This window comes from Trachurus japonicus, chromosome 14 (genome assembly GCF_045865225.1).
Source record: "Trachurus japonicus isolate A0001 chromosome 14, Traja_1.0".
NCBI lineage: Eukaryota > Metazoa > Chordata > Actinopteri > Carangiformes > Carangidae > Trachurus > Trachurus japonicus.
Genome location: NC_140920.1, coordinates 9,557,744 through 9,579,642, shown reverse-complemented (window position 1 = coordinate 9,579,642; position 21,899 = coordinate 9,557,744). Strand labels below are relative to the sequence as shown.

At 41.6% G+C, this 21,899-nt stretch overlaps 1 protein-coding gene across 2 annotated transcripts; it reads right to left on the bottom strand.

Moving 5' to 3' along the window:
- Positions 1–733: 733 nt before the first annotated feature.
- pcp4a (Purkinje cell protein 4a) lies at positions 734–21,549 on the bottom strand. Of its 2 annotated transcripts, XM_085796802.1 has the most exons (4): positions 21,380–21,549; positions 6,582–6,633; positions 3,254–3,286; positions 734–1,653 (listed from the first exon to the last, which is right to left on the bottom strand). In XM_085796802.1, the coding sequence occupies exons 1-4, from the start codon at positions 21,386–21,388 to the stop codon at positions 1,523–1,525; spliced, it is 225 nt and encodes a 74-aa protein (XP_085652928.1). In that variant the 5' UTR covers positions 21,389–21,549; the 3' UTR covers positions 734–1,522. The 2 variants fall into 2 exon arrangements, with proteins under 2 accessions (XP_085652928.1, XP_085652929.1); XM_085796803.1 differs by lacking the exon at positions 3,254–3,286 and having other exon boundaries at positions 736–1,653.
- Between the last annotated feature and the right edge of the window lie 350 nt (positions 21,550–21,899).

Below are 21,899 nucleotides of genomic sequence, written 5' to 3'. Positions count from 1 at the left end.
ACAGCTGACAGGGAGCAGACATATATCCACAAACATATTTCAATAGGTCTATTGTGTTAGGCCAGTCTTCATTTTTAATAGTTTCATGCAAGTTAAGGAGTTGGAACAAATAGAAGACTGACTTATGTATGTGAAACCTTCAATGCTAGAGACACACTCCACTTATCACATTTAACATTATTCCTTCTTAAGATGGCTTTATGCAACAGTTTTATTAAAACTCAGTCGTACTGTTGGTCTAATCTAAGCCGTAGTCAAAATGGTGAAACTGGTCTCAGCTCTTTGTGGGATTCTCTGAAACCTATACGACTTGACAGTTTGAGGCTTAAACGTCCAAAGGCCTTTTATTTTTCTCACAATAAAGTGTAAGAGAGGTGTAGATGTGCTGTAGTAACACAAACTGAACCACGGGGGCGTCAGATCAGATAACACTCGCTGCTATCAGCAATATGGGAATAAGAGCTGCGCTTTCTGCAGGGATTTTAATGCTCTAACACAGGAATGTCCTTCTCACTGTGGTCCAATAGGATCTCACTGCACTGATTAGAGTATATGATGATCCAGTGCATCACGGTGATTGAGTTTATTGTAAGGTCATTGCTCAGGAAAGCTAAAATCAGTCAGATAATCCTAAATGCACATTCAGCCTATTTTTGATCTCTCTTCTACAGGTTTACATTGATTCATCTGAATATACAGGACTCACTGCAGTCTATCAATATTATGAAATGATGGACAGTCAGTCAACAGAACTCCTTTACAACTCTTTATTTATTTTTCTGTATGAGTGTACATGGATATGTGTGTATGTGTGTTTGTCTTTATGTGTCTGTGTGTGTTTATGCAAGCATGCATGCATCAGTGTGTGTTTGTACATGATACACTGGTGAGCCGATCGAACAATGATATGGATTCAATCACATGGGAACGTGAACAAGGACTCAAACTGGAATCGAACCACAAGCACAACATCTAGAGTCTCTATCAAAGACACACAACTCTATGAGCCTAATGTCACCAGGGGGAGAAAAATATGATCTAAAATATAGATATTGATTATTTCAAGAGCATCAGTGTGAAACTACTGACAACTGTATGGATTAATTTGGGGGAAATGTCCTTTACAGACGTCCAACATCACCTCGTTAGGATGAAATCATGATGACCCAGGTTTAAGTGTCAATCAGAGGTGCAGGTGCCATAAGAAACATTATCAATTATCAATATGTGTTATAAGTTCTACATACACAAGTGTCATTGAAGTAAAAAACAGAAATAGCAAAATAATAGGAAAGATTCAAATACATACATCCAGATTTTGATAAGATTTTTGTATAGAAGTTAATATACGTTACAAATTATACACAGACTCTCACAAAGATACTGTTACAGCCCATTGACCACCCAACCGCCGACCCCCACCCCCACCCTTCCTGTTTCAGTTCATGACGGTGCAGTTTGATTGACATGCAAGACCGGGCCCACGTCGTCAGGTGAAGGTGCATCTAGACGGCGCTCGTATCTACGACTTCACATCCTGCTTCTTTTTCTGGAATTTCCTGAACTGCGACTGGATGGCGACAGCGGCCTTCTCTGTCTCAGGGTCCTTCATGTCGATGTCAAAGTCCTCCGGGACGTTGTTCTTCTTCTCATCTGCGGGGAGAAGAGGGAGAGAAGAATGAGATGAGGCCTGAGATTCCTAACACTACACATAGGCCTACATCTGGTTTTGTGCTGCTTATGATTCAAACATTTCAAGCCGTGCTCATGTCGTCCCTTCCATCTTCCTGTTTGAGTCTGATCTGTTGGTCTGTTGTTGCAGGACTGACTGAATTATCTCAACCACTACTGGATGGATTGCCATGACATTTTGCATGCATGCATTTAACATCCCATGATTCTCTTGCTCTTTTTTAAAATGTTCTATTTATACAGGCTTACACACACATGTACAGACAAAATCAATGCTAATCAAATTAACATTCAAACAAAGCGATCTGTACATACATACCCATACATACACATACACATACACATACAAATACACTCACATACCTATGAAATTAATAATAGTAACAAGTTACAACAATAATTAAAAAATAAAAATAACTAAAAACAAAACAAAACAATACATATATATAACAGTATAGCAAATATTAGCATAAAGTAAAATAAAGCGCACAATCAATATACTGTAGCAGCAATGCTAGCACTGTCATTGTGAGAATGTGAGCATTAAGAGGTTATAGGATTTAGCTCAAGACACTTTTGCTGCATTTGCGTTACATGATACATAGGCGGATATGAAAAAGATTCCCATGTTTATGAGGTGGGAGTGTCAGCACCATCAAGACAGTTGTGTGATTACAGTGGATCATGCAAGAGTTAAACACTAAATACTTAACACTGACCATTTAACATCAGATCTGGTCCTTTTTTCTTTCTTTTTTAAAATTACAATCAACAATGGTAAGAGTCTACATTTGTTTTGTTTTCAGGTGCTTCAATTTTGGCTAAATACTAGTAATGTAATTCAAACTAAATGATCTGAATCTGCCTCTTGCTCTCTGTTCTTTAGACCACAGCTGAACTCCCATTTTCATGACAAATAAGTTTCAAATCTTTGAAGTTTCTTGCTAATTTTTTAAATTTTTGTCAAGGATTAATTATTTAGCATGAAAATAGGACTAAAAAAAATCATAAAGTCATAAAATGTACAAAGATAATAATATGTCATTGCATTATTTACATGCACTTCATTCTGTTGCAGTGTTAAAGGAGTGACAGACAGAACCCACATGTGAAGGGACAAAGCAACGGCTCTCAGTGAAGATGTTGTTCTTTTATGACAGAAGACAAATCATCTAATCCTCCATTCATAAATGAACTACATTAGACCTTTATTATTACTTATTTAAAGGCTCATTATCATTAGATGACATTATCATATACATCCATTCTCAGTGCTGAAGTGGTCAGTGCCAGAAAGCAGATGGAGAGGGAAAGTGAAAGGAGTGAGAAGGTTCAGATAGATCGGACGTAGCTTCAGTTCTTTCTCTACATCTTACAGATTCAATGAGACACTCACTAACACCCCATAGATCAGTTGTTAATTCAAGCAACACAGTGGTCATGCAGGGCAGAGGTCTGTGCAGAGCTGCTGTGCAAAGTTTGAAAAATGCAAAGTCTGCGCTTCAGCAAAACGTTTGGAGAAAAAAAAAAATTACTTTTTCCAACGACCTACAGTACTCACTTTTGGCGGGAACCTTTGGTTGACCTTGAAGCCCTTGAATGACATATATGTGACAATGAGAACAAGTTCATACCTCATGATGGCAGAGGCCAAACAAAACCTCTCTGTCTCACAGCGTCTTACTCCACTCACACCTGCTCCACAGGGTCGATGCCCTTTACACCACACGGAGCAGAAGGCTTCACGGGCCGGGAGCATCACACTTTCAGTAATGTGTTGCTCTGCTGCATGGATGAATCAAATTTACCACAATGGATGATGGGATTATTTCCATAAGAGGTTTGCAAAAGGTCATGTTTAAATTGGTTCCTGTGAGATTTAAGGCAACGTACGTACGTGTGTGTGTGTGTGTGGGAAGTGATTGATGAAGGCCCGGTCTGGAAAACACTAAGCAACGAAACCAGCGACAGTCGACCTGTGCAGCCGAGCAGCGAGTGTAAAACCTGAAGCACAAGTTTGACTCAAGGGTTTTCATACAGTTACTATATCCTGAGCCAGCGTGTCCCTGAACATGTCATAGCACCTTTATTTATGTTTCACAGCGTCTGCAGGCTGCTGGCAAGTAGCTGTCACATGTCATCTATCATTATGTTTATGATGACAACGTACTCAGTCCACTTACTCTTGTTCTACTTAAAATTAATATGATTATTTTGATCATATACCTTTTGAATTCTCTATTCACAGTGTACGACAGCTGAGAGTTGATTAATAAATATCACTACGTTCAGGTCAAATGAAGAAAAAGATTATTATGTTGTTTTGATCAAAGAATCTGTTAGAGAACAAGGAGGTTTCTATTTTTTTTCTTTATTTAAGAATATTTGAAACCACTAAGTTCAATCACTGCAGAGTACGACGAATGGGAGGGAAAACAGGAGGGGAAAGTAACAGTCTTGATATGGTATAATTTACTGTCTTTAAAGGGACATTGTGTAACTTCTCCTGTTATCTATTCACGAAAATCGATTATTTCGTCACCGCAGTAACGCAGTGAGGAGGAATGGAGCGTTACACTGATGCTGCATTCACCTGCAGTCGGGCAGACGGCCGTCGCTAACAAACCAGATGTCATTTTAGTCACAGAAGTCCAGAGAAAGCCAGTAAAACGTGGGTCAGGTAAACAATACGACATCGCCATGACAACATATTGTCACGTGTATTGTTTTGCCTCGTGCTGACGGACCACTTGTTTACATAAAGGCTTGTTTATGTCGTTACGTGCGTCTGCCGTCTGCCCAATTTCACGTGAATGCAGCATGAAAAATACGACTGAGTTGCTTGCGATATACAACCGCAATGCTAAATGGGAGTAATTCCTACACAATGTACCTTTAAAAAACTGTTGTTTTCTATCAACATTATAATTATTAGGTCTGTGCATGTGATGATAAAAACAAAAGGGTTAGTTCTCATAGTCTGATTAGTCTTTAACACCATCCTCAATGCAAATGTGTTATCTTTTTATGCCTCCCTTCTACCTGGTAGGTAACCACAGAGTATTTCATAAATGTGTTCATAAAAAAAAGTGTGACTATATAACATGTTTGTGGAGCTCTACACTTCTGACTGTAGCTGCCATGGGAAAAGAGAAACTCTGACTCATGTCACTGCTACAACACACAAAGGGTTCCTTGACATTTCTACTGCATACACAACAGTAATAGAGTAAGTTGTGCAAAGATGTGTGTAAAATGTGTTCTTTCAAAAATCTTTAAAGTATAAAAGATCAGCTTTTCTCTTGTGTTAGGCCATGTATATTTAAAGTGTACCTTTCTATACTGCCACTATGAGAGTGAGGGAAGTTCAGTTGAAAGACCTAAAAACAGAGGAAAGTGGGAACAAAATGGAATGAGTGTGAACAAAAGAGTGTGAAAACGGACAAATGTCAAGTGAATGCAATTCACGCCTTCGTCAAATTCAATTAAGCCGCCTAAAATCCCTCCTGACCACGGCCGGGTGTTTCCCTCGCGGAACCGAGCGCGAGCTGCAGCGCACGCACTTCATCATCCCAGACGTTGGGACAGAAATCCATTTCAGCCTGGGACTGAACAGTGTTATCAGCAGCCCCAGAGAGAGAGAGAGAGAGGGAGGGAAAGAAAGAAAGAAAGAGAGGGGGGGACACATGGTCTCAGGTACACAGGAGACACAGGAAAAGCTTTATGTGCAGAAAGAGGCTGAGGAGCTGCAGCGAGCGAACGACGTGCTGCGATTTAACCTGCTGCGTCCACTGTGTGAGGAGAGGCTCGACTACGAGCAGCTGAGATTACACTGAGTGGCTCCTCTGTGTATTGTATTATGGGCTGCCATGAAACCTAATGCAGTAAAAGTGCAGACTGCGGAAAGCGCCTTACGGATTTATTGTAGTAGCACAACACTGTCTGCTACGTGTGTATATCCATGAGAATAGGCAGCTTTTTTTTCTCCTCCAAGCTTCAGAAGCATCTGCTGGTTCTGAGAGAGGTAAATGATTCACATATGTCTGAGATGATGAAAACAAAGACACTCTCTGCTCTGAGATTCATTAGAAACAGACCTTATGTTGTTGTTTATTCTATCTAAACTCATCAGGAGGATGGAAGCTCAGCACTTTACAACGTGTATGAATTTCACTGGATCCTGCTGAGAAGTGTGAGCTCAGTTTTACTGCCTAACACTCCAGGGATTTGAATTACATTGTTATGCCAACAATACCATGGCCTAGTTTACAGAGCAGGTCCTCCTGCTAATTCTTCTTCTTATTTTTTTGCATTGGTTTTTCCTATGGAGTTTATGATGGTGTTAATAAGATATAACAGTAATGTCAGACAGTCAGGACAGTGGCTCCCAGTATTCGCTCAGCTGCTAAGAGGGAAACACAGTTGTAGTTACCAGGTCACATTTCCAGTCTGCACCAGCTTCATTGTCACCTCTAGTGGTATTTACACGCTGATTGTGCTGCTTATTGGCATCCCTTTCCTCATTAAGATAACAAATAAACCAGTGTTGATGTAACTACGTACATTTACTTTACTGATGTGCTGCAGTTTTCATCCAATTCAAAGTTTCTTGAACTGCATTTTACTGAGAGATGTGAACTCCTTTACGATTATTTAGCAGATGCAGTTAATACTTCTGTGTATCCAACTGCTAATGTGCCAAAGCTTGACAAAAATCCTAAAACTGATTATAACATGATATGATTCTGAAGACTCTGAATTATTTATTATTATAAGTTTTGTTCTATTGCAATATGTCTACATGCTGTTTTTACAACAACATATTAATAAGTTATGCATGTTTCTTTATGATTTGACTTTTCAGCCTGAGCATGATGGGTAGAAAATACCTTGGACAGCAGCTGGTTTGCTGTTTCCAGTTGCTGCTCCGGATGCTTGTCTCTGCAAAGACGAGAGAGAAAACAAAATGATCATCATGTTTCTTTAAGATAAAAAACAACAACACCACATGCGAAGAAAAAACATCTCTCGACTCTCCTCCTAATAGATTTTCTTTTGTATAAATGCTCACTCGTGCTCATTTAAATGTTTTCAACATACAGCATGTCTAATGTTCCTGCCAGAGGAAACACCATGGGACGTCTTGCACTCACCAAACCCAGCCAGAGTGAACATGCTACAGGAGTCAGGAGGAGATACGCTGATCTATAATCCATGTTTGTGCAGCAGAGACACGCTCTCTCTGCTCTAACAGCCCCCGACTGCTCTCCCCTGACAGGCTGCTGCTGCTCTGCAACAGCACCAGCTGCACTCAGCCCCCAAAGTAAGACACAAGTGACAGAGAGGTTTGCTTCACACACACATCCTAAACATGCACACTTGGGGGAAATACTATTATTTGGCATCTTTAGTGGATGCAAGATACTTTTCCAACTTAAAATGCAGGATCAATGTGTTCCTAGAATCAGAGCATAACTCAGACAGCTGAGGGATGTGGGTGGGATTTGATTTACAGCGCATTGTATTTCACAGCAGGCACCATCGCTCCATCATCGCTGGGATTGAATTATTAATCCCAATGACTTCTCAAACGCCAAAGCGGTTTTGATTTATCCAGGTCTAGTAGTAGTAGTGAGAATGCAAAAATAAAACTGGCTGAGGAGGAAACTCAGATTGCCGTCGTCACGAGAGCCGGTGGAAGGGACTGGGAGAGAAGTTGTTTGGCGGCGAGTGCCATCTGTTTTTCTGTTTACACGCAGAATGAAAGTGAGTAAATGCCACTGGGATTTGCGGCGCCACGCTGACTCTCATCTGCCTGATTGTTGCTCCGGTGTTCAGCGGGGCAGCAGCCGTACATCACACCTCCACCCACCAGCACACGACTGAGCAGTCAGTCAGTCAGTCAGAGCGGACGGAGAGCAGACAGAAGAGACAGTAATGTCTGACTGATTGTTGGAAAATGCGATGTAATATGGAGAAATCAAGACAAATCCACAAAGCTGAGATCAATAACCAGCTGCTGCTCTGAACTGTCTTGTTTCTTGTCATTTGACTCAATTTTCCTTCATTTTCCTACTCACTCTCTTCTCTTCTCTTCCATCAATTTGGTCTCCTCTGCTTCAGCGCTTATCTCCAACCAGCCACTTACTCACACAGGCCTTAGACACAACGACAGTATGAGAGAAGCTAGACCAAGTTCAAAGACTTAGATTAGAGACACATTAGATCTCATTGCTGCTATAAAACATTTGTAGGATCCACGAGGAACAAAAAAAAAATAAAAAAATCTGTGGGAGCTATTTGTGTCTAAGGTTGTTGTCATTGAAGTGTAAGATTATTTTTGTCAGAGATGATGGTTTATATTTATCCAGGATTCATGTGTGGCCATGTCATGTGTGGCCATCAAATAAACTCTAAGATAATGAATCCACTTTTCTACCTCCATTTTTTTCACTTTTCTCTTTTTTGCTGCACTCCTGTGGAGGTTTTCAATTTCTGATAGGCTAATAATAATAATAGTAAGTCATTTCAGCACATTTCCTTTACACTAACTCATAAAGAAATATAGAGAAGGAAAGAGTTTTAACATAAAAATCTGCATGAGGACTTCCAGAAGCAGTGAGTGGATTTCCGATCAGATGTTTGTGATGGCCCATCTCAGTCTTTGCTCAAGCTTGAGTTGGCGCCGATTCCCATCACCTGCTGCTCACTTCCAGCAGCTGAGGAGGTTTTTTCACTCTGTTTGCCAGCAGCATCGTTAGGGAGAATATATGAATTTAATTATAATAGGACAGAAAAGCAGCTGAGCAGGTGTACTGTATAAATACAGGGGTAGGATTTCAGAGCTGAATGGTGTTTCCTGATATGAAACGCTGCACAACCTCTTGGATGATTTATTCATTTTATCCTCATACAGCTTTTCATTTTATGTCTTGCATTAGTGTCCCCGTGTAGAAAATGAGCAACAGAACTGATGCCTTATTTAAAGACGCTGTAAAATATGAAAAATGAGTGAAATATACTTTCCAAAACTTTTTTTTTTTACTAGTATTAGCAAATTCAACTGACTGTGCAGAATCACCATTGACACATCATGTGTTGTCAACTCTCAGCAGCAGATCTCCTCTCACTACTGACTGATCCACTGTTGGCTCACCAGTGACTGTTCTCTACAGTGGTGCGTTCGCTGGCTGATGTACATTAGGATACCATGTCCAACATTAAAGGTATTCAGAAAAGAAAATTGATTTTGAGCCCACTATGGGTCCGAACATTAGTGTAGACACTCATCTATCAGACGATGTAGCCCAAACTTTGTGCAAAATTGTATTTTCGAGTAAATCCGGGATGAAAGTGGGGTAGTTTTTTTTCCGCATTGGATAATGCAGGCACACAAATTTGCGTCACTTTGCTCACGATTCATCAGCCACTGATACTGGACCCATCATCCGTCAATCAAACGTCTGAGACAAACGAGGAGACTCGTCCACCACCACCGACACAAACTCCTCCAGATCCCTGCGGTCCATCACTTAGCCTCGCTAGCTAAGTTAGCAAGCTATAACGTAGCTAGTGTAACGGAGGTCCGCGGGTGTGCCACAGTCACGAGGGACCAGTAAGGTGAAGTGACGGTAGTGTGGCGGTTAGCGGTACTGGAAGTAAACTCACTCACCCATAAAAGACGTGCTCACCCGCCTGCCAAGCAGTTGTCAACCTCTTGGCGAAACGGTTAGCATCGTCGCCTACGGTGCGGGAGACTGTGGGTTCGATCTTCGCCTATAGGGCAAATCCGAACCTATGGTCCGAACCAACAACATCGGTCACACTAGCCTACGAGCTAACAGTTAGCTACGTTAGCTAAACACACTCGCACACATACACTGAGCTCGGTCCCGCCCCAAACATTGAATATCCCGCCTGCTCGATAACGACCAATCAAATTTGTTTTCCTTAAACTCGTGCGGCAACTCATGGAAACTCGTGGAAGGAGGCGTGACAAACAGGACAAACTGCCATTTCTGAACACCTTTAACACAAGAAATTGTGGTTTATGGTAAGAAAAAAAGGAGGGAGACAAACTACAAACTGAGAGGCTGCTTATTAAAGTCTAACTTGCTAATTTCTGTCTCCCACACTGATGTAATAAGGGTAAGTGAGGCCTCTGCAGCTCCACATGCTGTATTTCTAGATCACTCCAGTTTTAACAGCACAAACACAACAACCACCACCTACACTAAACCATGTCATCTAGAAAAAAACAACCTCAGGAACAAACAAATGGTGACACACAGGACTCGTCACTTGTATGAGTGAGGAACAGGTCAAATGATTCATAGTCTACTGATGCACACGAGCATCAGCTGTCACTGCAGATTCTGCAGGGTAGGACATGTGAACTCCTCCCTCAGCCTGTGGCCGTCCACTTCAGCCAACGAGGGGTTAATCCTCACACCTGACAGCTGTGACCTTGACTTCAACCTGTCTCTGTCTCACTTACAGCATCACAAAATAACAATCTAGATCCACACCGGCAAAAGGAGCAGGTGCCACAGGAGCTTTTATATACTACATGTATATAAATAGAGAGATAAAATTAAAGGAAGAAAGTTTTCAGCATTTATAGAAATACCACAATTAGAAGAGCTTTGTAAAACACTTTAGGAACTGGAATAAAGCAGTTAAGAGGTAAGTAGCTGAAGAATCATGAAAGTAAAGTGAAACTAAGTGATTATGTAAACCCAGTCTTTAAAAATGGGAGTTTTGAAGTGTGATTTGAAAGATGAGATTTGGCTAAGCCTCTCTCAGGCAGACTGCTCTGAACTCAGAGTTGTTTGAGAGCAGCCAACTGGGACTAAATACATTTAATCTGGCTGTGGAGGAACCAGTAGGAACCTGCTGGGCTCACAAAGGGTTAAAAAGGTGTAACTATGATGTGTCATGTAGAAATACCAGCAGCACTCTGTTGGTCTGTATCACATGACGTCAGGGCCGTTGCTAGGAATTCTGGGCCCCCTGAAAGAAAACTAAAGTGGGCCCTTGACTTTTCCACTTTTTTTCATGGACTACGTAGGCCTATGTATTATCATTTTTTATTTAGCCTACTTTGTTTTGATGCTAATGCAGCATTACTGTGAGTATTAGTCAGGGTCTATGCAGAATAAATCAGTCATACAAAGATTAGACTACTGGGGTTTTTTTGTGGGCCCTACTGGGCGCTGGGCCCCTAGAATTATCATCACCTTTCTCCCCTATACAACGGCCCTGCCCGACGTCACCGCAACAGAGAAGTGTAACAACTTTGAGATTTGACTATAACAGCATATTATCTCAGCTCTACCACAGTCCACATTCTGGTTCTGCTTCTGCTTTCACACCAGCAGTCGGTTCGGTCCGTTGTTATTTCATTCAATTGAGCACAAAATGACTCTGCGCTTGGTTAATAGCTCAGCAGCCGACTGTTTACAATCACCTTATCAGATTCTGATTGTTTCTGTGGCGCTCTCCGTCACATAATCTGTTTTTAATGAGGAAGTAATTCATTCGGTGACAGCGGTGATTAACCCGTCTCTCATTTGTACAGGTGCTGAACACCTCTAATATCCACAGCGTCAACTAGACCGTTGGGGGAACACATGGCTGAACTCCACCTCCCTCTTCATCTGCCATTATGAATAATATATTTCATATACTGACAGTGAGCACAGTTACCACTTACTGTTACATGGTTACCGCTGTCAGCTGTTACAGCATCAGCATCAATCCTATTATATATCAAGTCCCAGATCCAGACTACGGTTAAAGGGATAGTTCACCCAAAATTCAAATTTCACTCATTATCTACTCACCCTCATGTCAACTAAGCAGTATTTGTCCATATAATGGTTGTGAATGGATACCAACTTTCTTCGTCCAAAAAACACACACCAAAAAACATCCAAATACCTCCATACTGCTCGTCTGTATTGTCCCTCTGGTATTGAAGCCCTGACATGAGAAATTCTTCTCCCGGTCAGTGCAAATCACGCGAGATTTGCACGGAAGAGCAGTGAACTGAGACACTGGGAGCTTCCGCTACAAACAAGCTTAAAATATAGACTTTTTAAATTTTTTTCTGAACAATTTCTCATGTTGGAGCTTCAATACAAGAGGGACATTAGACGAGCAGTATGGAGGTATTTGGATGTTTTTGGTGTGTCTTTTTGGATGAAGAAAGTTGGTATCCATTGACAACCATTATATGGACAAATACTGCTGCGCGGACCCCCCCGTAACTCAGAGAAGGAACGGAGGACTTCTCACAGCTCTTAGTTGACATGAGGGTGAGTAGATAATGAGTGAAATTTGAATTTTGGGTGAACTATCCCTTTAAGCATATGCTTTCACTGTAAGTGATTATAGTCATTTTATACTCGGGACTGATGCACCAACACATAAACATCAACTCAGATCCATGGCAGCAGACTCTCTCTCCGTCCTGCCAAACAGGACAGCTCCTCGTTATGAGGCTGGATGAGAGGAGCTGCTGAGCCTCCCAAGCCTCGGGTGCCAGTAACACAGTGAGCTAAACTGATCCGAGCACAGAGCTGCTGGCTGCTGTTGGAGCGTGGCTCGCGTTCAGCTAGCGCAGAGAGACGCCGCAGTGTTCGCCCGCTTCCCGCTCCCATATGCTGAAGACAGAGGGAGCTTGACAAATGGATGGCAATGATGATAATTGCATTGCTAATGATGATGTCCTTCTGTACAGTGTATGTGTGCCACATGGTTCTGTCTGTCATGGCTGACTAACATTGTACAAAGCTCCATAAACACTTGATGTTATTTTGTTCACCCTTGGGCTTCTGGATCAGACTGAAGGAGTTGTGTTTTTAGAAAACATTGCAGCCTCATCAGTCAGATATGAGACACAGAGCCGCAAATGTCCAAAAATATCAGCATCATTCAGTATCATTAAAGCCTCCTTCAGATGGCAGGAATGAAAGATATATTGCCTACACTAATAGGTTATAGAAAGGTCACAGATGGCTTAAATGTTGTTTCACTGTTTTGCTACAAACTGAACCAGAGGTCAGTGAAGCATCTTGAACTTCTCTTCTCTTCAATGTAGAGGAACTTTTTTTTTTTTTTGATAACTTGTTAACTCTACCGCAATATAGTTAAAATTAGGAATGAAGGAGTTAGTAAGAGGCAGCACATCTCTCCTAGTTTAGCCTCACTCCATTGGCTTCCTGCAGGATATGGAATAGACTTCAAAATCCTTCTGCTGACTTATAAGGCTCTTAAGGAAAGATGAGGTCTTTAAGATAGGACAGCGCTTTTTCATTATCGTCCCAGTAGAGCACTTTTCTCCCAGAATGCAGATCTGATAGTGGTTCCCACTGTCTCTAAAAACAGACTGGGGGGGTAGAGCCTTCAGCTACTGTGGAACAGCTCTATCCATGGGTCAGAGAGGCAGACCACAAAGTCCAGGCTTAAAACCTTTGTATTTTAGGCCTTGGTGTTTTGCACTCTCTCTGTGTTTTCCACAGATTTCTCCAGAGCTCCATCCGTCTGCACGAAACACCACAGCCTGCATCACCTCATTTCCTCTGCTCCCATGAACCAGCCTGCCCAGCAGTCCTCCCATTAAGCTGGCCTGCTCTCCCTGTATACACTGCAAAAGCTCAAAATCTTACCAAGAATATTTGTCTTATTTCTAGTCAAAACAAATCTAATTCTACTTAGCTTGTTTTTGACACGTTTTACTTCTTTTCAAGCATATTTTCACTTGAAATAAGTAGAAAAATCTGATAGTGGAGCAAGTTTCTTATTACAAGCACAAAAAACTTGCTTTCACTGGCAGATGTTTCTACTTATTTCAATTGAAAATTTGTTTGAAACAAGTGAAATTATCTAAAAACAAGTTATTTTTTAGGTAATGAGTCTTATTTTAAGTGGAAAGAGATTAGTTTTGACTAGAAATGAGACATTTTGACAAGAAATAAGACAAATATTCTTGGAAAGATGTTGGGTTTTTGCAGTGTATGGCCCAGACTGCCCACCAGAAGCTGCCTACACCAGCTCCACTCCGACTGAACAATCCCAATTTATCCCATATTCCCATGTTGTGAAGTGTTTTCTTCTCTATACACAACATCTACTGCATGGATCCTCCTGTTTTTTCCCCCTGTTAAGGATTTTCTTGGGAGTTTCTCCTCATTCGATGTGAGAGTCTAAGGGCAGAGGATGTTGTTATGATGCTATGTAAAGCTCTTTAAGACAAAAAAAATGGGTTATATAAATAAACTTGCCTTGCCTAGGGTTAGGGTTAACAAGGGAACCAAATCGGGTTAGGATAATGGTTCGAATCATTATATTGTTATCTTTTCTGATTTAGAACAGGAGCAGTGATACTTAGAAACCATCCATACAGATCAATTATACACAGCAAGTTGATTTTTGCTGTCAGCAAAGACTCAAATTGGAATATGTTGAACTGGTGCAACTTTCCATCACTGCTTTTTCTTGTGTTTTTCTCTCTGACCGACTGAGTTCATAAAACACAGCAGTGGCATGAAGGGTTGGCGTGGACATGGAGGGAATTGGTAAAATAAATAAATTACCTTCTCAGTGTGTGGGGGGGCTATTTTTGGTTCTTATGGCAGCCCGGGCTCCCTAGAGAGACTCCATGCTGCACTCAGGATCTATTAACAATTTAACGAGGAGACGGCAAAACTAGGTCACAGACAGCTCATCCAGCACCATTACAACTCCTGAGCAGCTTCCCCGTGCAGCACCGGACCAGAAACAGGGACGGCAGCATGGAAGAGTGGCACCGCTGAGGGAGGAACATGCAGCATCATGGTGGATCGTACTGTACACTGTAATTAGTTAAAACGAGTCGACGTTTCTGTTCTGATTAATCGCCCTGTGGCTGTGGATAATTAAAAAGCAGGTTAACAGCTTTTCACTATGTTTCTGTGGTGATGTAATAAGGCGGCGGGGACGCTGGGGTAATTACAGCGCAAGGTTTAAAATAGAACTTCAATAATTGATCTCAAACATTTGTTAAAACAAATCCGTGTTTGAACAAGACCATGTAACATCAATCTTTTTCATTTGACTGGAGCCAGTCAAACAACAGGGGGTAACTTTACATGATCTCTGCAGCTACGTACATGCATCCACACTTCAGTTCTTTGCATTTCTGCTGTTGCTATCTTGCAATAGTCATGAAAGAGATAAAAAAAGAAACTTTCTTGAGTTGCTAATTGAGTCAAGAAGACCCCAAAAAGTGAGTTCACTGACTGTATCTTTTTTTTCCAACTGCCAATTTGTCATTTGGAGACAGTCCAGTATTATAATTTCTTTTCAAAAGCTGATGATAGAAGACATGTTAATGTGGCGGTGGAATAATGGACCTGTTCTCGCCTAATGCATTAAGACTGTTGTTTTAGGCAGAGGGGTTAGAGTATGAAAGCTGGCTGCCTTCCTCTCTTTCTAATGCTGACATGTTCACTAATTAAAGTGAGACAGTTATTCCCCCACACTTCAGTTTAGTTGGAGGATGGTTGGTTATGTGGTTTTCATCATAGTTTCTATAGGCCTTTGTTGCGCTTAAGCAGCTAGAAGGCACTTTCCCTCTGGCAGTGGGTTTAGCTACTCAGTGATTTGACTTAAAATGTATTTATTTAATGAGACACAACAGGCACAGAGACTCAGAAATCTCTCACTTCATCACTTTATCTCCATCTAGCCATCCATTGGTTATACTGCTTATCCATGCAGGGTTGGAGTCAATCCCTGGCTCACATTGGGGGAGGGGGTGGGGGGATGGGGGGGACACACTGGCCTGGCCACCACCAGTCTATCACAGAGCCAACACATTCACATTAACATTCACATCTACAGGCAATTTAGAGCCACAAATTCACCTAATTGGGAGATACTGTGTGGGATGAAGCCAGAGAGAGAATCCACACAAAACCATGTGCATGCACTGACTGAGATTTGCTGGTGTTTTGTCATTAATGCTGTTGTTAATTCTTTACAATTTGAGTGACATATCCCTTTAAAGGAGACATATTATGCCCCCTTTCCACGAATGAAAATAGTTCCCAGGTGTCTTAAAGACATGTCTGTGACATGCTGTGGTCAAAATACCACCAAGATCAAACATCACAGCTCTTTTCATCCTCTGAAAACAGCCTCAAATGGCTGGTTTCAGTGCCTGTCCCTTTAAATGCAAATGAGCCACTGCTTGCCCCGCCCCTTCTACCGGTCCCAGGTAGGGGCGGTATTATGCAAATTCGAATCCCAGTTACATCACTGGAAGACAACTGAGGGAACAGCTCGTAAAACCACATGGATTTCAACCTAGGGAGTCTGCACATTACAATTTTTTTTGTCAATTCTCACATTTTGGAGGCCAGAAGGCAAGACAAACAGCCACATATATGTTAAAGAGCCTTCCAAAAGTGATATTTCCATTAACATGTCCCCTTTAAAAAACCCATGGCAAACACATAGCCTACACTTTGTTACTCCCAGCGCCAACTGGCTGTTAAACAACATCACTCCAGTATTAAGAAGGTACACTCCAGACTTCCAGCTGGACTTATTCAAGTAAAACTAATGGCAAAGCAGCAGGTTTTACCACAGAGCATGAGCATGCATTAGGCAGCGTGGGTCACACAGCAGCATAAATTACTGTAAACTGCACAGAGCATTCCCTCTCTGTCTTTTCGACACAACTGCAAATACACTGTAGAAATAATTAAAGGGGGAATATGCAGCATTTCTTTTCTTTTTTTTTTTACATCTCGAGGTTCATCTCACGCTCCCTCCTTCGCTCCAGTGCACTGTTAATATGGTGGTCAACACGCCACAGATACTGTTTTGATCTGCTCACAGACAGACACGGCAGGCGGTGTTCTGACTGACTGAAGCGTTTCAGCCACACAAACTATTTTTATTTATTTCAACTATTTTTATTCAGACCCGCTACATCACCATCGTGTGTTCGCTTCAGTCTGATTTTTTTGCTTTGATTAGCTGGCTCGCTGCTTCAGTCACAGACAGCCACAATATGAGGAGGCAGGTGGTGGGGTGGGGTGAAGTCTGGGACACTCCTTACTTTTCCTATTGGTATTAATGCTGTTGATTTTAAAATCCTGTTTTGGGATTTATTGTCTTAATCCTCAGTGAAAAACAGAGATATGCAACGGTGAGTGATTTACACGCGATTTTTATCACTTAAAAGTTAAACGTTTTTGCTTGTATTCCTATAAGGCGACTGATATTACACAGCGAAATCAGCTGGTGGTCTCGCTCTCAAGTGTGATCATATGCAATCCCTGAGAGATGATGTGTGACAGGGCTCAACCTATCTGTGAGGTCCTATGTAGAAGCTGATAATGATACTGTAGCGCTGATCCCGTCTTGGCAGTGTAAATATAATCTGCTCCATTTTGTCTTGTATTGACTATTCGCATCCCACTCCTCACTCACTCATGTCTGTCATCTTTGCTCTGCAAAGCCCGGCAGAAGCCTGGATTACCCCGGAGCCCAGGGTTACAGCGAGTGAAGGCACCACCAAAGCCTGCTGACAGTTTAGATGGATTACAGATTATTTCAATGTAATCTCTGCTCATTGTTTAAAGCAGGATTAGGGTCAAATAACATGCCTCACAACAACAAATCAGGCAGAGTCACAGATTAAATTGTGTTTATATTTCAGGTCCATAAGAAGGAAAATCATATTAAATCAACACGCTTCCAATGATCTCTGAACGTTTCCTCCCAGAGTGGCAGAGTGGGCTTTTTTTTTCTTTTCTAATCACCACTTTAGTTTGGATCTCAATCACTTTATCAGTGTTAAGTCAGCAAACGCAGTTTTAAGGAAAATCCATCCCCAACCACTTTTCCCCCATCTTAGCTTGCTGTCCTTTTTACATTGATCAGCAACTTTTAACGCTCTTATCTCATTCATTTAATAAAAAGGACTCTAGTCCACTTTGGATGATGAAACAAATGGCTTTGCCAAGTAGCCCCCATAGCCACCACCACTCTCACTGTAATTAAAGAATGGGCTAGGTGAGCGCAGCAAGAGACCACTCTGATGCATTGATTGAAGGACAGCTCATCTAAAACATGATAACTCTGCTTATGGCAGTCTTTTTAATAATTACATTTTCAAACAGATTTTAAACTGATGACTACAGAACTGCCACTTAATTATTCATACCCTCCCTGCCCTCCCATCAACATACAGACGGCAATTCATCACCAAGTAAATGACTTTATATCCTGAAGGCCAGGCAAATCCCACAAAAATGTAATGTCAAGCAGCACTTAAGCACGCTGCGCTGCAATTAACTAGCAGCAGAATTACAGAGCTATTACAAGACATTCATGTTTCCACTTCTGTTATCCCCAGTCTTATTTGCATCAGCTTTTAGCGGCTGGAGTTGTCCACTAAAAGCCTTCAATGTGCTGCTGAATCTGACACCTACTACTCTCATCTTTTACACTGATGGGATGGGAAATTTCTACGGTGTCAGATGTCTTGAAATTAAGGGATAATTTCAGTTTATTACAACTCAGTCTCATTTTTGGACGTCTTCCTGTTGGCTACGGCTGCACGACACGTCACAGTGTCGTACATCACCAAGTTAACTGCTGACATGTGAAAATGTGGGGGTTTTATGACTATGAAGTCAGAGAGAGAAATAAGAGCTGTCAGAAAACTCAGCTGTGTTCCCTAAACATCCATCACTGTCTGCTGACCAGCTGTCTGGCACTGACTGTACTTGGGCTCAGTTTCCTGCACAATGAGGAATTATTAGTCCCATTTCCAATTCCCTCCCTCCTTTATAACACATATATATACTATTAACCATGTTGTTCATAGTCTCAGTTTATCTAAGTCCTCTCCAGTCTAGCATCCTTCCACTGGTCCCTGAAGGCTGCACTGCTGCTGCTCACAAGTGATCTCAGTGATTTAAGTACGACTGACCGGCACTGACATCCTCACAGTCCAGCTCTGATGGTGGACGGTGGACAGCTACTGTAGCAAAGCTTTAACTGGACTCAGAAATCACAGATGAACATTTTGCAGGATGTGGCTGAGTCTGGTTGGGACCATAAACATCATTTTCCTAGTCTTATCTGCCTGTACCTTCCACTATGTGCCACTCTCGTATCATTTTCTTATTTTTTTGGACATGTAGCCTACTCTTTCTCTGAAATAGGGACAGACAAGAATGAGATGGTATATGACAGATAAGTCACATTCCAACACGGTGTATCCCCACATAGATAAGCACCAGTGTGTAGAGGGGGTGAATCTAACCAGTGATGGCACACAGAAGAAATCGTTTTTGGGGTTTTTTTGCTGAAAATGTGAGGGGCAGACTGACATCTTGGCATGTGCACACACAGTTGGCTGAAGCCCCTCCACTGAGTGCCATCTCATTAAAGTTTTGTTGAACAACCTGAGGCTTACACAGAGGAGGATTAATGTCTCCACACACCATCATGTGATCCAAACAACATAACAGCAGCTGCTAATGACATGAGTGTTACACTCAAATCTTCACATCAGATGGGTAAATATGATGCTTTCTGGGTGAAAGTCAAAAGAAAACTGAATGCTCTGATTACATTCCCCACACAAGAACATGTGATTTGCAGAAATATCCGCATGAACTGGTAATTTAGTATCATTCTGAATAAGTAGCATAAATGGTGAAACCACTGAAACACACAGACTGCAAGTGCATCAGTCTAAAAATATTATAACTGTAATTTCAAAGCCCATGATTGGCTGGGTAAAGAGCAGCCTGAAAATACTGAATTGTTCATTACTATGGTGACAGGCCTCACATTTAAGCTGCTCTCAGCAGGAGCCTCAAACTGCCTGATGTTTATGGACACTACCAGAGATGAATCAGCTGCAGCAGAGACTCAGATATGGCCTCATTTCTACACATTAATCATAGAACATATTTATTATATTACAATACACTGCCTGCAATTGATGAGCATGATATCATCGATGTATATCAACGTTCTGCAGAAGAATAAGACTCTATTATATTTTTGTGAGTTAAAGATATGAGGTAATTGGATAGGCTTTGAAGGCAGTTAATGCCAGGTTTCTCTTTTGTGAAGAAACTGGTTTAAACTGGACTTGAGGGACAATTATGTTGATTAGCAATAGAACTTTGTGAGTGTGAACAGAGAAGAGGTGAGGGTGAACTGTGGAGTATGGAGTATAGGATTGATTTTTATTTAATTATTCATTCAGAGCAACAACCTGCATGTCTTAGCCTCAGCACTCTTCATAGGTTCACGAATCCATCACTGACATGAGATGCAAGTGAATTTCCAGACTTCTCCTGTGTGTAATGTCTTATTTACGAGACTCGAGCTTCACTGTCTAAGCAGCAGTACACAAGAGAGCCGAGAAGAAGTCGGCATCGTGTGAGACACTGTACAAAAAAGACATGTGCATGTCCGCGATAAAAGATTCATAACGACAGAAGAGGCAGCGGCAGTTCAGATGTTGCAGATGTTGAACAAGAAGTAATATCTCTCATTTTCAAACAATTATCACAGCTATTTCTGCTATTTTATTTCACATTACTGAAGAAAGTCTCCCGCATGCAGCACCAACAGTGGAGTAAAAGGCAGCAGTGGTGGTGTGTAGCTGCCAGCACTGGACACCATCATCCACCACAGGCAGCTCCACATGAAGAGCAGGACACAGAGTTGCAGTAGATTTTCTATGCTTTTAGTAAGTCCAGCTTCTCATGATGAGGTCTTGCTGGATCCACTAGTGCTCCCCCGTGCACACCATGCTTTATTTCTATGGGTTAACAGCAAGCCTTCAATAATTCAGTGACTATAGGATGTGCTCTTTGCCAGAGAATCATCTCTCAAGAGGCGATTCTAGCCGGGGTCCTCTCTAATCTCCACTCTTGACATTATCAGGGATTCATCACCTCCTTTCTCTGGTCCACATATCAGTTGTAAATGGCTAAGTCTCATCTAGAGAGATACCATAGACCAGTTGTGGAGGAGGTCAATCCTGCCTCCTGCTTCATGTAGGATTGAGCTTTTAGTTTGAAATGTCAACATTAAGACACGTTTACCAGCACAGATGTATTCAACAACAGTCTCATGCACTGGCTCTGTTATTAGGCTACTGACATATCAAGTTTGAGAGATTTGATGTTCACGTCTGCTACTCATTTCACCCTCTCTCTAAAATATCACACATAGGCTACTAGTTTCATTTTCAAGTTATAGTTATTAACAGGGAAATAGTTGGTAAGGGGAGGGTTTGATTTTGTGATCTAAGTAGCCTATCTCTAATTATAATTATTATGATCATTAGGAGGATTATTGTTGTTGTTTTTTATGATTGTTGTGCTGTGTAATCTTAAATCCTGTACACTGGGTTGCTGTGTTGTGAAATAGAGTGGGGATCCTCCTAATCCCCAAAGCAATCTTCATTATTTACCCTCATCCTCTGGTCAAACAACTGAATCTAACAATTAAAAGCAATACATCCTACATCGTACAAAACGCTATAATGTTTTTCTATAACCGATTTTTTTTTTTTTTTTTTTTTTACACTGGTGCGTCGTCTGAGAACTTTTTTGTCACAGCAGAAAAGCTTTTTGCGTCTTGAAGAAGAACCTACCTCACTCATGGCTCCGACGCTGTGGATGTGGATGTGTGTGTCTGTGGATCCCAGGTGTGAGTGCTGCCAGCTGCCTCGAGGTAACGTTACACTCCTCTCCAAGACGCTCCGCTCTCACACACACACGCGCTGCTTTTATAGCACGGACAGCCCCACGCACGCTCCCCACTCTCCACTCCCCACGCTGCTCGCTCACCACAAGCTCCGTGAATCCAATAGGCGCAGGTCTCCTCGTCCCCACATCTCCTTTTTTTTTTTCTTTTTTTTTTGCTTTGCTTTGAATAATCCGCCTCATGACTGGCTCCCGCCGTGTATCTGTTGTCAGTGGGGTAGTACCAGAGACAGTGAGCTGATGAAACGGTAAGCATAATAACGAAACACATCCTCCCTTTGAATAGAAGCTAATCTTGAAAAGAAAAAAAAGAAAAAAAAACAATGAGTGTGGTGAGCACAGTCTGCACCACAACACAGTGAATAGCCTATCTGTGGAGCACCAACAAAACCTTTACAGTAGGCTAAG

Coding starts and splice junctions, on each gene's coding strand:
- pcp4a (XM_085796802.1), bottom strand. Junction 3,287..6,581: donor CAAACCAGCTGCTGTCCAAG/GTATTTTCTACC, acceptor ATGTCATTCAAG/GGCTTCAAGGTCAACCAAAG. Junction 1,654..3,253: donor ACCAAAGGTTCCCGCCAAAA/GTGAGTACTGTA, acceptor TTCTCCCCGCAG/ATGAGAAGAAGAACAACGTC.